Consider the following 17381-nt stretch of genomic DNA (forward strand, 5'->3'; position numbering starts at 1 on the left):
TCAAGTGCACCTAATCTTCTGCAATCTGACAGTAGGAGGATAAAGAGGGCCATAGTTCCTCTAGCACGAACTTTAGTTGCTGAATTGGGACCTCAGCAGCAGTTCTCGTCACCAGTTGACACCTCGCACCCCTACACGTCAGTCAGAGATGATGATACATACATTGCTAAGGAATTAGCTTTCTTTTTCAGAGCACAAAAGTTCGCTAATTCTGTAAGTATCATATTAATTTCAGTGGGAAAACTTGCTTATGTCCTATAGAGACTCGGCAAGGTATGCCTACATTCTTGGACTACCAATTTTACTTTTGAGGCAATTAACTGTTTCATTTGTTTTAGAAACTCAGTTTCACTTGTTTAGTAGGATTTTCTTGCCCTTATCCTCTTACATGAGTACCGGGTACAAGATTTCCCGCGACCTTGATTTAATTAATCATTTAACATCTTGTAATTAACTTTAATTGTTAAAGATTCCACAGGATAGGTACCAGTTGCCACGTTGTCCTGTTTCTGACATTCACTATATCACAACGGTATATTCGTTGTGCATTTATTTGCTAATTTCACAATGTTTCGTCTCCAAGCTTTCCGTGCAGATCCAGCAGGTGAAATAGGGACTTGTGCCAAGAGGACTGAATTACACACTCTTGCACATGAGTATCAACTAGAAGTTCCCTACCAAGCCAACAAAAAAGAGATACACAACCTGTTACTGGATCATTTCTTAGAGCAAGGTAAGATAGACTCTGAAACTCACGAAACTTACTTTATTGCAGATAAAACTGATTTGGCAACGATGAAACTCAAACTAGAGCTTGCCAAGATTGAACGTGAGCAGCAAAGGGAAGCCCTCGAACAACAAAGGGAAGCAGCTGCCATACGAAGGAAAGAACAAGAACGAGAGGCTGCCTTGAGGAAGGAAGAACAAGAACGTGAGATTGCAATACTCCGTGAACGTGAACGTATACAGCTTGAAACAAAACGACGCCAGTTGGAGATGCAACACGAACATGACAAGCAAAACGCAACTCTGGCTATGGAATGTCGTCAACGAGAATTCGCGTTGGAAACTTCACACCTCGCTCAACTCCAGCAAGCTACCGCCAATCTTCCCATCAGTTTTAATATATCACATGCAAGTAAGTTAATGCCATCATTTGTAGAAACAGAAGTTGACGTGTTTTTCACCACCTTTGAAACCCTTGCTAATCAACTCAGTTGGCCTGCCGACCAATGGGCCACACTTCTCAGAGTACATCTTACAGGTAGAGCTGCAGTCACACTCAGTACTTTGGCGTCTGAGAATGACTACCAGACTCTGAAACAAGCAGTGTTGGACGCCTACCTTCTCTCCACCGAAAGTTATCGAAGGAAATTCCGTGACCACCTGAAGGCAAGTACCACTACCTTTCTCGAGTTTGCTAACACCAAAAGGAGATATTTTATGAAATGGCTGGAAGCAGCACATGTCTCTACCTTTGCAGAACTCGTCAACCTGATGCTAGTTGAAGAATTCTTGAGGCGTGTGAATCCTCCTTTCCGTCTATATTTAGCAGATAAAGAAGAAACCGACTACCTGAAGTGTGCTAAGTCGGCTGACACTTACAGCCTCATCCACCGGCTGACACCAGAACCATCCTCCAGTAAGAAGTCTTGGTACAGTTACGAGAAAGTGAGTACCGATCAGGCTGGCTCGCAATTGTACTGTAAGTATTGTAGACTCTATGGACATACCATAGATAAATGTGGTAAGTCTCAATACAAAGGAACCACCGAATCACAAAAACCCAAACCAACTCCTCCTAAGTCCGGTAAGCCTGTGATGAATGTTGGTGTTCATGTTAATGATCTTTCTAATGATTTAGTAATGATTCTAATTTAGTAATGATCTAATGATTCAGTAACCACCTGTATACTGGAACTGTCTCTGCCAACGGTTCAAATCCGGAGGGACGTTTCAAATTGAAGATCTTGAGGGACACAGCGGCTCTTCAATCGATCATCTTGAAGTCGGCTGTGCCCAACATCGCCTACACCGGAGAAACTGTCTTCATCACTGACCTCACTGCTACCACTCCTTATCCTCTAGCCAGAGTCCACCTGGATTGTCCCTTCGTGAACGGAGAAGTCCAAGTCGCCGTCAGGGAAAAGCCTTTTCCCATGCCTGGAGTGCAACTTCTCCTGGGCAACGACTTGGCAGAAGACCTGCAACCGACCTACCTGATCGTCATGGACAAACCCCAGGTGTGTACCTCTGTGACGGATAATCCTATATTTGAGTATGTTCCAGCAAAGGTTCACGAGAGTGATGAAGTTTCTCCTCCGGTTTTAGTGACCACCCGTGCACAAGCCGCACGACCACAGCCAGCTGACTCTACTGCTACCGCTGTCCCTCAAGACCCTCAGAAACTACCCCCGAATCTGACCAAGTTGGAGTTCCGTAAGTTACAGAGGGAAGATCTTACTTTGACACCATTATTTTTCTAGGCTGAGACTCAACCCGACAGTATTCCTGGGTTCTTCCTAGAGAACGAGTTGCTCTACCGCAGATATAGACCCAGTAAACTGAAGGAGGAGGACGATTGGGCCAACGTCGAACAACTTGTGATTCCTGCCAGCCTGCGGCCCACTATTCTACACCTGGCCCATGGAGCACTCTCCCACTACGGATTCAACAGTCAAGACTACTACTGGCCAGGTATGGTAAATAGCGTCAAACAGTACGTCAAACAGTGTCATACATGTCAGATGGCAGGTAAACCGAACATCTCTTTTCCCAGAGCGCCACTGATTCCCATACAGGTGCCTGCGGAACCTTTCCACAGACTTATTATAGACTGTGTTGGTCCTTTACCTCGGACCAATTCAGGTAACGCCTATATCTTAACCATCCTGTGTCCTACCACCAGATTCCCCATAGCAGTTCCAGTAAAGAACATTACGGCTGCTACGGTTGTGAAGCACTTATTGAAGATCTTCACCCAGTATGGATTTCCCAGGGAGATTCAGAGCGACTGTGGCACCAACTTCACCAGTGATCTCTTCAAAAGGACACTGGAGGAGTTCAACATCAAACAGGTATTGTCCAGCCCCTATCATCCTGCTTCACAGGGTTCTCTTGAGCGTAGTCATCAGACTATTAAAGCACTCCTGAAAAAGTTTTGTAATGAAACCTCTAAGGATTGGGATAAGCAAATTGACCTGATATTATGCATATATAGAAGTCTTCCCAATGAGTCCCTAGGAGTATCTCCTTATGAGATGCTCTACGGACGTAAGTGCCGTACTCCTCTCAAGGCTTTCAAAGACTCTCTACGTGATGCCACCTTCAGTGAGCATCAGAATGTGCCCCAGTTTCTTCAAAACCTACAATACATTCTAGAGAGAGTCCACAGTTTTGCCCAAGATAATCTATTGAAAGCACAAGAGAGGATGAAGACTCATTACGACCGGACCAGCAAAGTAAGAAAATTTAAGCCGGGAGACTTCGTGCTTGCTTACTTCCCTATCCCAGGTTCTCCTTTACAAAACAGGTTTTCAGGACCCTACCGCATCAAGGAGTGCAGAAGCAACCATAACTACGTTCTAGAGACTCCAGATAGGCAGCGGAAGACCCAGCTGTGCCACGTCAACCTCCTGAAGCTATATAACGGTACTCCTCCCACTGTCATGCTTAACTACTCTACCTTTACAGAACCATACATCCACAGTGAGACCTTCCCTGCTTCTCCTCCCGAAAGCACTGACAAGGAGTCAGCGCTTTCTAATTCAGAAATCCTTACTGATATTCCCAACCATTTTCAGGACCATAATAGTGCTCCTTTGCCATATTCTAATTCCACTCTCACCTCGTCAGATAAGCCCTTCATCCTCCATGTCGCCGCCAGTGGTACCGGCATCGGGGGTGACCTAGTTCAGCAACGAGGCGAGGAGAATACACCTGTCAGCGACTACTGCTACAAGGAACTACGGAACAATTGGCAAGGAGCTACTCTTCATCATCCTGAATCTCCAGCACTTTACTCCATACCTGAAAAGTGCTCGGTCTACCATCAACACGGACCACACCACCCTACACCTCCTGCAGCAAGCCCACCTCTAAACTCAACGTCTTCTACAATGGGCTTGATAACTGCAGAAATTCAACCTGAAGACCCACTATACCAGGGGTCTGACAACATCATAGCCGACTCCCTCTCCAGAGTTTATGAAGTAGAAGCAACTCCACCTATTACTCCACCACATAACGACGTACTTCTTCCAGAACCGCAGGCTTCGGGGGAGAGTTGTGACGATAATCTCTTTCAAGAGAGATTGAGCCTGCTCTTCCCTTCAAAGTACGCAAAAACAACAGATAATATAGAAGATATATCCAGCAAGTATCTCCAAAACGTTTTGCCCAGAGAGCAAAACGTATCCAGCACACCGGCACACCTGCTCGCCGCCACCACCACCGTAAACCGGCAAACTGCTTGTCCATCGCCTGCCTGTCGCTGATTGGCTGGTGTCCCGTCGCACCTGCCTTCCACCCTCCGCCACTAGTTGATGTCTGGGCTGCAGCGGCCCAGAGTCGTCAGAATATTCCAGTGCTCCTTGCAGGTGACATCTCTCATTGGTAGACTAAGCTTTGGCTTACGTGTACTAAGGGAGGTGGCAGCTCGAAGCCAATATTCCGGCATCATCATTATTATTTACTTTGCTATTACTCACTTGTCTTAACGTAACTTTTCATTTGCCAGTGATTATTCTTATTATTTTGTTTGTTGACTTATCTGTTATATTTTATGCTCAATTTTATTCATGTCTTGTTTTTCTAACGTAATTAAAATTTCATTGTTAAATTTACTTGTGTTTTGTGAATCTTCCCATTACTTTACCACAGACGAAAGTTCCAGCTTTTCTCTTTATTTTCTTTATGTGACGAGGCCCTGCCCCTAGCTTTTGAAACAGCTGAACACCAACGCTTTACCGTCACATAAAGTGGGGGCCTGTCCGGGAGCTTCACTCAGGTACTGGTGCCAAGTAGTAATTTATGGTAAGCGTATTTGGCTTTGGTAACGTAGTTTTTACTATTTTTCATATTCAATTTCAATTTTATTTTTATATGGTACTGTGTGTATTGTGCATTCCGAGAGTAGCATATAGTGAAGGTGAGACAACTTTGGATTACGTGGTGACTGTAGGCCTCAGTCATTCTCTTAATTGGTCATCTCTCCCTCCGTGTTATTACTCGTGTTTACCATCTTTTGTCCCTTGGATATTTCTCATATTTTCGACAGATCATCATATTGGTACCCTGGTACTGTGGTCTGCCCCGGGTCAAGTGCACCTAATCTTCTGCAATCTGACAGTAGGAGGATAAAGAGGGCCATAGTTCCTCTAGCACGAACTTTAGTTGCTGAATTGGGACCTCAGCAGCAGTTCTCGTCACCAGTTGACACCTCGCACCCCTACACGTCAGTCAGAGATGATGATACATACATTGCTAAGGAATTAGCTTTCTTTTTCAGAGCACAAAAGTTCGCTAATTCTGTAAGTATCATATTAATTTCAGTGGGAAAACTTGCTTATGTCCTATAGAGACTCGGCAAGGTATGCCTACATTCTTGGACTACCAATTTTACTTTTGAGGCAATTAACTGTTTCATTTGTTTTAGAAACTCAGTTTCACTTGTTTAGTAGGATTTTCTTGCCCTTATCCTCTTACATGAGTACCGGGTACAAGATTTCCCGCGACCTTGATTTAATTAATCATTTAACATCTTGTAATTAACTTTAATTGTTAAAGATTCCACAGGATAGGTACCAGTTGCCACGTTGTCCTGTTTCTGACATTCACTATATCACAACGGTATATTCGTTGTGCATTTATTTGCTAATTTCACAATGTTTCGTCTCCAAGCTTTCCGTGCAGATCCAGCAGGTGAAATAGGGACTTGTGCCAAGAGGACTGAATTACACACTCTTGCACATGAGTATCAACTAGAAGTTCCCTACCAAGCCAACAAAAAAGAGATACACAACCTGTTACTGGATCATTTCTTAGAGCAAGGTAAGATAGACTCTGAAACTCACGAAACTTACTTTATTGCAGATAAAACTGATTTGGCAACGATGAAACTCAAACTAGAGCTTGCCAAGATTGAACGTGAGCAGCAAAGGGAAGCCCTCGAACAACAAAGGGAAGCAGCTGCCATACGAAGGGAAGAACAAGAACGAGAGGCTGCCTTGAGGAAGGAAGAACAAGAACGTGAGATTGCAATACTCCGTGAACGTGAACGTATACAGCTTGAAACAAAACGACGCCAGTTGGAGATGCAACACGAACATGACAAGCAAAACGCAACTCTGGCTATGGAATGTCGTCAACGAGAATTCGCGTTGGAAACTTCACACCTCGCTCAACTCCAGCAAGCTACCGCCAATCTTCCCATCAGTTTTAATATATCACATGCAAGTAAGTTAATGCCATCATTTGTAGAAACAGAAGTTGACGTGTTTTTCACCACCTTTGAAACCCTTGCTAATCAACTCAGTTGGCCTGCCGACCAATGGGCCACACTTCTCAGAGTACATCTTACAGGTAGAGCTGCAGTCACACTCAGTACTTTGGCGTCTGAGAATGACTACCAGACTCTGAAACAAGCAGTGTTGGACGCCTACCTTCTCTCCACCGAAAGTTATCGAAGGAAATTCCGTGACCACCTGAAGGCAAGTACCACTACCTTTCTCGAGTTTGCTAACACCAAAAGGAGATATTTTATGAAATGGCTGGAAGCAGCACATGTCTCTACCTTTGCAGAACTCGTCAACCTGATGCTAGTTGAAGAATTCTTGAGGCGTGTGAATCCTCCTTTCCGTCTATATTTAGCAGATAAAGAAGAAACCGACTACCTGAAGTGTGCTAAGTCGGCTGACACTTACAGCCTCATCCACCGGCTGACACCAGAACCATCCTCCAGTAAGAAGTCTTGGTACAGTTACGAGAAAGTGAGTACCGATCAGGCTGGCTCGCAATTGTACTGTAAGTATTGTAGACTCTATGGACATACCATAGATAAATGTGGTAAGTCTCAATACAAAGGAACCACCGAATCACAAAAACCCAAACCAACTCCTCCTAAGTCCGGTAAGCCTGTGATGAATGTTGGTGTTCATGTTAATGATCTTTCTAATGATTTAGTAATGATTCTAATTTAGTAATGATCTAATGATTCAGTAACCACCTGTATACTGGAACTGTCTCTGCCAACGGTTCAAATCCGGAGGGACGTTTCAAATTGAAGATCTTGAGGGACACAGCGGCTCTTCAATCGATCATCTTGAAGTCGGCTGTGCCCAACATCGCCTACACCGGAGAAACTGTCTTCATCACTGACCTCACTGCTACCACTCCTTATCCTCTAGCCAGAGTCCACCTGGATTGTCCCTTCGTGAACGGAGAAGTCCAAGTCGCCGTCAGGGAAAAGCCTTTTCCCATGCCTGGAGTGCAACTTCTCCTGGGCAACGACTTGGCAGAAGACCTGCAACCGACCTACCTGATCGTCATGGACAAACCCCAGGTGTGTACCTCTGTGACGGATAATCCTATATTTGAGTATGTTCCAGCAAAGGTTCACGAGAGTGATGAAGTTTCTCCTCCGGTTTTAGTGACCACCCGTGCACAAGCCGCACGACCACAGCCAGCTGACTCTACTGCTACCGCTGTCCCTCAAGACCCTCAGAAACTACCCCCGAATCTGACCAAGTTGGAGTTCCGTAAGTTACAGAGGGAAGATCTTACTTTGACACCATTATTTTTCTAGGCTGAGACTCAACCCGACAGTATTCCTGGGTTCTTCCTAGAGAACGAGTTGCTCTACCGCAGATATAGACCCAGTAAACTGAAGGAGGAGGACGATTGGGCCAACGTCGAACAACTTGTGATTCCTGCCAGCCTGCGGCCCACTATTCTACACCTGGCCCATGGAGCACTCTCCCACTACGGATTCAACAGTCAAGACTACTACTGGCCAGGTATGGTAAATAGCGTCAAACAGTACGTCAAACAGTGTCATACATGTCAGATGGCAGGTAAACCGAACATCTCTTTTCCCAGAGCGCCACTGATTCCCATACAGGTGCCTGCGGAACCTTTCCACAGACTTATTATAGACTGTGTTGGTCCTTTACCTCGGACCAATTCAGGTAACGCCTATATCTTAACCATCCTGTGTCCTACCACCAGATTCCCCATAGCAGTTCCAGTAAAGAACATTACGGCTGCTACGGTTGTGAAGCACTTATTGAAGATCTTCACCCAGTATGGATTTCCCAGGGAGATTCAGAGCGACTGTGGCACCAACTTCACCAGTGATCTCTTCAAAAGGACACTGGAGGAGTTCAACATCAAACAGGTATTGTCCAGCCCCTATCATCCTGCTTCACAGGGTTCTCTTGAGCGTAGTCATCAGACTATTAAAGCACTCCTGAAAAAGTTTTGTAATGAAACCTCTAAGGATTGGGATAAGCAAATTGACCTGATATTATGCATATATAGAAGTCTTCCCAATGAGTCCCTAGGAGTATCTCCTTATGAGATGCTCTACGGACGTAAGTGCCGTACTCCTCTCAAGGCTTTCAAAGACTCTCTACGTGATGCCACCTTCAGTGAGCATCAGAATGTGCCCCAGTTTCTTCAAAACCTACAATACATTCTAGAGAGAGTCCACAGTTTTGCCCAAGATAATCTATTGAAAGCACAAGAGAGGATGAAGACTCATTACGACCGGACCAGCAAAGTAAGAAAATTTAAGCCGGGAGACTTCGTGCTTGCTTACTTCCCTATCCCAGGTTCTCCTTTACAAAACAGGTTTTCAGGACCCTACCGCATCAAGGAGTGCAGAAGCAACCATAACTACGTTCTAGAGACTCCAGATAGGCAGCGGAAGACCCAGCTGTGCCACGTCAACCTCCTGAAGCTATATAACGGTACTCCTCCCACTGTCATGCTTAACTACTCTACCTTTACAGAACCATACATCCACAGTGAGACCTTCCCTGCTTCTCCTCCCGAAAGCACTGACAAGGAGTCAGCGCTTTCTAATTCAGAAATCCTTACTGATATTCCCAACCATTTTCAGGACCATAATAGTGCTCCTTTGCCATATTCTAATTCCACTCTCACCTCGTCAGATAAGCCCTTCATCCTCCATGTCGCCGCCAGTGGTACCGGCATCGGGGGTGACCTAGTTCAGCAACGAGGCGAGGAGAATACACCTGTCAGCAACTACTGCTACAAGGAACTACGGAACAATTGGCAAGGAGCTACTCTTCATCATCCTGAATCTCCAGCACTTTACTCCATACCTGAAAAGTGCTCGGTCTACCATCAACACGGACCACACCACCCTACACCTCCTGCAGCAAGCCCACCTCTAAACTCAACGTCTTCTACAATGGGCTTGATAACTGCAGAAATTCAACCTGAAGACCCACTATACCAGGGGTCTGACAACATCATAGCCGACTCCCTCTCCAGAGTTTATGAAGTAGAAGAACTCCACCTATTACTCCACCACATAACGACGTACTTCTTCCAGAACCGCAGGCTTCGGGGGAGAGTTGTGACGATAATCTCTTTCAAGAGAGATTGAGCCTGCTCTTCCCTTCAAAGTACGCAAAAACAACAGATAATATAGAAGATATATCCAGCAAGTATCTCCAAAACGTTTTGCCCAGAGAGCAAAACGTATCCAGCACACCGGCACACCTGCTCGCCGCCACCACCACCGTAAACCGGCAAACTGCTTGTCCATCGCCTGCCTGTCGCTGATTGGCTGGTGTCCCGTCGCACCTGCCTTCCACCCTCCGCCACTAGTTGATGTCTGGGCTGCAGCGGCCCAGAGTCGTCAGAATATTCCAGTGCTCCTTGCAGGTGACATCTCTCATTGGTAGACTAAGCTTTGGCTTACGTGTACTAAGGGAGGTGGCAGCTCGAAGCCAATATTCCGGCATCATCATTATTATTTACTTTGCTATTACTCACTTGTCTTAACGTAACTTTTCATTTGCCAGTGATTATTCTTATTATTTTGTTTGTTGACTTGTCTGTTATATTTTATGCTCAATTTTATTCATGTCTTGTTTTTCTAACGTAATTAAAATTTCATTGTTAAATTTACTTGTGTTTTGTGTATCTTCCCATTACCTTACCACAGACGAAAGTTCCAGCTTTTCTCTTTTTTTTCTTTATGTGACGAGGCCCTGCCCCTAGCTTTTGAAACAGCCGAACACCAACGCTTTACCGTCACAATATATATATATATATATATATATATATATATATATATATATATATATATATATATATATATATATATATATATATATATATATATATATATATCATGGTCAGCACAGCACCGTCCTCAGAACAGCATCAAATGTAATTGTGCAATATAATTATGTCATCAAAGGGTCAATACAGCGAAACAAACAAACGGCACCGAATGTAACTGGATGTAATTATGGAGTCCCGACCATTATCACACCAATCCGGCCTCACTGGGGCCACTCTGTGTTTGATGTGAGGTGATACACCATATTCCAATTACTCCAACGTCTTCAAGTCCACCTCGGAATATCTGACTAGCAATACGACGATAGACATTTGCCCGAGTTGCTCCTTTCGCGCTTGCAAGACTCGCTGTAAATCTTTCAATAAGATACGTTACATATGAGGAGGGTCAGAGAGGAAGGGCAGAGCGGGTATATAAAACATTAAGTATCACGAGGAATTCATGTTCTCGCGGTTGTACTCTATGGCCCGCTAACCTCGCCTCTTTGATCTCCGCCAGGTAGGCTCTGTCTAGCTAGCGTACCTAGACATGCAAGGAAACGTTAATTCCTCGCTCAGTGGCGTGAGAAACATGGTGCTCTTACTTCTCATGGTGTAGTTTAGTGTATGGTGCTCTTGTATAACACATTAATACATTTTAGCACTCTTCGAACACAACTTACGTTCGATTTTTTTCTCTTGAGTCCGAACATCGGACACAACTTGCGTCCGATAAAAAAATATTTGTATAAAATTCATTTATTATCTGATCGACTTCGGGATAGTTTCAAAATGAGCGCCTTTAGAGTACGCACGATTTGATATCAAAATGAAAGATGTAACACGAAACTTGATGTCAAAACACTTAAAAGATTATAAATACGTTTTTGGTAAAAATTTTAAAATATTTGTTAAAATTCTATTTATTTTGCTATTATTATGGGACTAGTTTTAAAATGCGCGCCTTTATACTCAGAACAATTTGATACCAAAATGAAAGATGTAACACGAACATTTGTCAGAACACTGGAAAGATATAAATAATTTTGTGATGATGAGCGTCCATAATTACAATATTTGTTAAAAATTCCAGTTATTGCTCTATTATTATGGGACTAGTTTTAAAATAAGCGCCTTTATACTCAGAACAATTTCATACCAAAATGAAACACGTAACACGAAAATTATAACACGGTTACCCATGTAAAGTTACACCGGTAACTTTAGGCTTTGCTGCGGGGAGTCACGCCGGGCTTTTGGACACTATATGCATATACACCTGTTGGGAATTTAATTGCGAACACAATGATACCAAAACGAACGACGTAGCACGACAATTAAGGTGAGAAAACTGAAACAAGTATACACATTTGGGTGTCGCCGCGCGCTCGCCGGCACGATCGCTTGTACGTCAGGACGTGACCTCTTAAGTTGCCGGCGCGCAGACACGGCGCGCGAAAGTGATTTATTATCTCATGCATCACAAAAAAGAAAGAGTTAATTTACCAAAAATACACTTATTATCAAATTAGTATTACACTTATTACTGGCATGTTTCAAATTAATAAAAAATAGACGTGTTTACAATTTTAATCAAACGAACACACACACACATACACACATCTGAGGAGAGTGGGGTCTGATAGCTGAATAGACAGCACCTGGGACTCGTAATCCTGTGGCCCGGGTTCGATTCTCGACGCCGGCAAAGACAAATGGGCAGAGTTTCTTCCACCATGATGCGCCTGTTACCTAGCAGTGAATAGATACCTGGGTGTTAGACAGCTGTTATGGGCTGCTTCCTATGCGTGGTGGTGGTGGGGGGGGGGGGGGAATTAGTTAGTAGTTAGTAACAGTTGATTGATTGATTGATAGTTGAGAGGCGGGCCGAAAGAGCAGAGCTCTTTCCCCGCGTAGCACCACTAGGTAGCAGTTGTGCTTAAACACAAGACCCCACATTCTACCGCGCATCAACATTCCTTAATGTAAAAATTTGAACTTTTCCAACGTCGGATTTTCACATTGTTCATTTTTTTTGTGTTAGGCCTCTCATCGCCGGGGGTTAATTTAGGCCACCACACTACCTTTATGATCAGTCAGCAATTGCATTTCAGCGCTGGACACAGTTCAGGACAATGTTGTTATTGATGCTGGAACTGTTGTTTCTGGTGTTGCTGCTACTGTTGGAACTGTTGTTTCTGCTACTACTGCTGCTGTTCCTGCTGTTGCTGTTCCTGCTGTTGCTGCTACTACTGCTGCTGTTCCTGCTATTGCTGTTCCTGCTGTTGCTGCTACTACTGCTGCTGTTCCTGCTGTTGCTGCTACTACTGCTGCTGTTCCTGCTGTTGCTGCTACTACTACTGCTGCTGTTCCTGCTGTTGCTGTTCCTGCTGTTGCTGCTACTACTGCTGCTGTTCCTGCTGTTGATGCTACTACTGCTGCTGTTGATCCTACTACTGCTGCTGTTCCTGCTGTTGCTGTTCCTGCTGTTGCTGTTCCTGCTGTTGCTGTTCCTGCTGTTGCTGCTACTACTGCTGCTGTTCTTGTTGTTGCTGCTACTACTGCTGCTGTTCCTGCTGTTGCTGTTCCTGCTGTTGCTGCTACTACTGCTGCTGTTCCTGCTGTTGCTGCTACTACTGCTGCTGTTCCTGCTGTTGCTGTTCCTGCTGTTGCTGCTACTACTGCTGCTGTTCTTGCTGTTGCTGCTACTACTGCTGCTGTTCCTGCTGTTGCTGTTCCTGCTGTTGCTGCTACTACTGCTGCTGTTCCTGCTGTTGATGCTACTACTGCTGCTGTTCCTGCTGTTGCTGTTCCTGCTGTTGCTGCTACTACTGCTGCTGTTCCTGCTGTTGCTGCTAGTACTGCTGCTGTTCCTGCTGTTGATGCTACTACTGCTGCTGTTCCTGCTGTTGCTGTTCCTGCTGTTGCTGCTACTACTGTTGCTGTTCCTGCTGTTGCTGCTACTACTGCTGCTGTTCTTGCTGTTGCTGCTACTACTGCTGCTGTTCCTGCTGTTGCTGTTCCTGCTGTCGCTGCTACTACTGCTGCTGTTCCTGCTGTTGCTGTTCCTGCTGATGCTGCTACTACTGCTGCTGTTCCTGCTGTTGCTGTTCCTGCTGTTGCTGCTACTACTGTTGCTGTTCCTGCTGTTGCTGCTACTACTGCTGCTGTTCCTGCTGTTGCTGCTACTACTGCTGCTGTTCCTGCTGTTGCTGTTCCTGCTGATGCTGCTACTACTGCTGCTGTTCCTGCTGTTGCTGCTACTACTGCTGCTGTTCCTGCTGTTGCTGTTCCTGCTGATGCTGCTACTACTGCTGCTGTTCCTGCTGTTGCTGCTACTACTGCTGCTGTTCCTGCTTTTGCTGCTAGTGCTGCTGCAATGCCATCAGCAACCACACTACCACAGCAGTGTACTGAAGCACGCCACCAACAACCACACTACCACAGCAGTGTACTGAAGCACGCCACCAACAACCACACTACCACAGCAGTGTACTGAAGCACGCCACCAACAACCACACTACCACAGCAGTGTACTGAAGCACGCCACCAACAACCACACTACCACAGCAGTGTACTGAAGCACGCCACCAACAACCACACTACCACACTCCGTCTTACTGTCAACAACCTTAGGCAAGAAATTGTAAGATGAGCAACTGCCACAGAAGTCTGTTCCACCTGCTCCAGTTCCCAAATTGCTTAAGGACACAGTCTCCCGAGGCAGAACCATCGCTCAGGGACGGGCTGGTACAATTATCCTTGCAGCAGGGGACACGCAGGTGCACCTATGACATGGAAGGCACAAGTGTACCTGCAGCTGAGACCCATACGTGTACCTGGTATTTTATATTTAAAAAAGCACTCTTTTTTTCCTCTCCTATTATCATCCAAAACTATTTTATATGTCTTAATCAAGGTCCCTTCAGTGTTTTGCAATTTTTCAGTGTCGATAGCTGCCGTTTCTGTAGCCTCATAACTCATTATCCCAGCATCAGGGTCTGGGATGGTCTGCTAGTGTCACACACCATCCCAGCGTCAGGGTCTGGGATGGTCTGCTAGTGTCACACACCATCCCAGCGTCAGGGTCTGTGATGGTCTGCTAGTGTCACACACCATCCCAGCGTCAGGGTCTGGGATGGTCTGCTAGTGTCACACACCATCCCAGCGCCAGGGTCTGTGTCGGGACGCTAACGCCCCGAGTGCGTTTAGCGTCCGTCTCCAGAATGTCATAATCTGTGCTCACTGTGTTGGTGCTGTATTCACTGGGGAAACTAAAATATTAAAATTTTAACTCATATATTTTCGTTGAATATGATTAAATGTAGATAACAAGTTCTTTATTATTAAATTCTTCGTAACCCGTCGCCTTCTCTTTCATAAAACATCTTGGTAGAAGAGCTAACTGAGCTCCGGGCGGCATCAGGGCCAATGTCAAGTAATGGCAGGTCTTTAATAATCAGACCAGATTGAACAGCGAGCCATTCCTTGTCTCTATACGCCGTGTGACCAACACACTACCATGGGAAGGTAAGGTAATAGCAGATGCGCAGGAAATTATAATTAAACAAAAACATGTTGAAAACATTTTCGTCGGAAGATCTTGTATCTGCGCACAGTCTTGTAATTCAGTAAAAGTAAAGCCGAAGGTTATCGTAGTACCGTTGGCTTCGCTCAAACAGAGATTCTGTAGCCAGTAGCCGTCACGGGAGGACGTGTCTCTGCTTGCTCCAGCTCTCTCTCTCACACCATTTCACTCTAGAAGGTCGGACCCCACTCCCAGCCTGGTGTTTTATATCGGGAAGAGTCGGTGGGCCTTCTCCAGTGATGTGATTTGGCGATCAGAGCACCACCCAGACTAACAGAGTTCTTCCATGGGCATTGCGTCCCGTTGAGGGGGTGTCAGCTGAATGCAGGGCTTTTGCCCCTCATCACCATGCATCACAAACGCTACAAAGTCCGGAGAACGCCCCCTCAATGAGCATACGTTCGGCAAGATCGGTCTCCTGAAGCTTCTTAAGGACATTAGTTGGAGTAACACCTATCGACATTGGCCAGGAAGGCACGGACATCGTATTCTACTTCTCAGGCGAAGAGGACCTCGACAAACTGATAAGTTTCAACTTCGACTTTAAAGAGCACCACCTCCTGTTAAACTTCCCACGTCAGTACCTTGCTGCACGTACAGTCTTTATTTATAAGCTCAGCCAGTGGATCGTAGAACGTGACCCTAGAATATACCTAGCATATACGTTCAGCTTTTTATGAACGACCTCCAAGCCTCAAACTCGGATCTGGTGATCCATCAAGCTCTCTTCGTCACCGACAACACATTGAAGCTCATCTTCGTAGATGTAGCCTGGGCTACCCGGGCTACCAGCAATGGTCTCTACAGCTTCGGCCTCCACATTCCGCCATTCCGGATGAAGAGGAAAAGATTCTACAACGTCTGCCAGTGCCTCCGGTGCTATGAGTACTCCCACTCTACCAATAAATATCAGTAGACCGTTCAGAAGTGCAGCATTTGCACCAAGGACCATCACTATTCAATCTGCACATCGAAAACTCCACGCTATCTACTCTGCGACGGCAATCATCCTGCAATTTCCCACCGCTGCCCCGGCAAACAAGAAGTCATCAAGAAACTGGAGAAAGCCAGGTCATACTCTGCAGCTGGCACAGCCTCAAGCACTTCAGCTCCACCCAACCAACCACAAGCCGAGTCAACCTTTTAACGTGCAAGCCGTCATCTTTCCGGAGCTTCCGAGTGGAGGAGGAACCACTACACACCGAATCAACAAATGGGGGACCCAGCTCCCAGATCATCAGCCACCCATCAAACCAGCAGTCTCCACCAACCAGGTGGACATAGCACTGTCCACCAACAACGGTCAGGATGATTGCTGGCTCCAACCCACAGGAATATGTGAGGATCCTGAACATCCTCTACTCTGCGAATGGTCTCCCAACCTTCACTGTCCCCGACGTAGTCTACACCACCCCGACTCCAGCCGCAAGTTCTCCTCCAGCGCCTGACCCGGTCATCACTGTGAGCGTGGCCCCCCTTACTGACCTGCTGCCTGCAGCTGCCTTGCTCGCTGCGACAGCTACCACAACGGAAGCAGCTCCTTCTCAACTATCGACTTCTGATACTGTTCCACCCATCGTCTGTGAGCCCACAGAACATTCTACTTCAGCGACAGGACCTGCTGCTGCTGCTACTCAACCTCCAACAGCTTAGAGCAACTTGTATTCAGTTGACTCATCAGACGACGACATCTCGGTTGGGACTTCACACTTTCCTCAATATGTCAACCCAATAAACTACCAAACCGATGAAAACTCGATCGCTAGTTCTACCTTTTCAACACGTAGCAAGATCTACATGAAGCCTGAAAAGATCAAAGGCCCAAACAAGAAGTCAAAACATTGGAAAAAAGAGCGAAGAAAGAAGTTTGTACCTTCCAACACATACCCACCGATACAGCACACCATCAAGGCAACTTACAAGACTGAGCCACTCCTCATCGCTCTCAACTCCCCATCAAGCCTTCCAAGCCGCCAAGCAGCCTAATGCCGTAAGAGTAAAGAAGAAAACTGGATCAAAATACTAGAAAACAATCGACTACTCCAATCCACAGTTAATCGGCCACTGATCTTTCTGCCTTCCTTATCGCCGCCCTCTTCCTGTTTCATGAGATTTCATCCTTGTCCTCAAGTTCTTCGCCCCCCAGCTCGCCAAACCCTTTGGTCCTGAAAGCGAAGCTTCCCTCTGAAGTCACCATCGGAGAACCCGGGTTCATTTCTCAGGCGGAACAGAAATCTGAAATGGTTTGGTACGTTTCCTTTCACCTAATGGGTTTGTTTATCTACCAGTAAATTGTTACCGGGAGTTAAGCAACTGTGATAGGGTTACATCCTGGGAAAGGTCAGAAGTGCGACCTTGGGCGGACCTTGATACAGCCTTAAAATACTTATATATACAAATGCTACCCGTCCCCTATAAAAAAAAATATATATAAACAAGAGCTGCCTCGCTTGGGCCAAAGGGCCCTCGGCGGTGT

The 17381-nt window shown here is 45.7% G+C and overlaps 1 protein-coding gene across 1 annotated transcript in view; it reads left to right on the plus strand.

The window, feature by feature from the left end:
- The window catches only part of LOC138363465 (uncharacterized), a 46912-nt gene extending 31091 nt beyond the window's left edge, over positions 1–15821 (plus strand). Inside the window, exon 3 of the mRNA XM_069322709.1 lies at positions 15576–15821. Within this exon, the coding sequence (XP_069178810.1) occupies positions 15576–15821 (246 nt within the window). The remainder of the gene's footprint in view (positions 1–15575) is intronic.
- The last annotated feature ends 1560 nt before the right edge of the window (positions 15822–17381 follow it).

This window comes from Procambarus clarkii, chromosome 1, assembly GCF_040958095.1.
Source record: "Procambarus clarkii isolate CNS0578487 chromosome 1, FALCON_Pclarkii_2.0, whole genome shotgun sequence".
In the NCBI taxonomy this organism is placed as follows: Eukaryota; Metazoa; Arthropoda; class Malacostraca; order Decapoda; family Cambaridae; genus Procambarus; species Procambarus clarkii.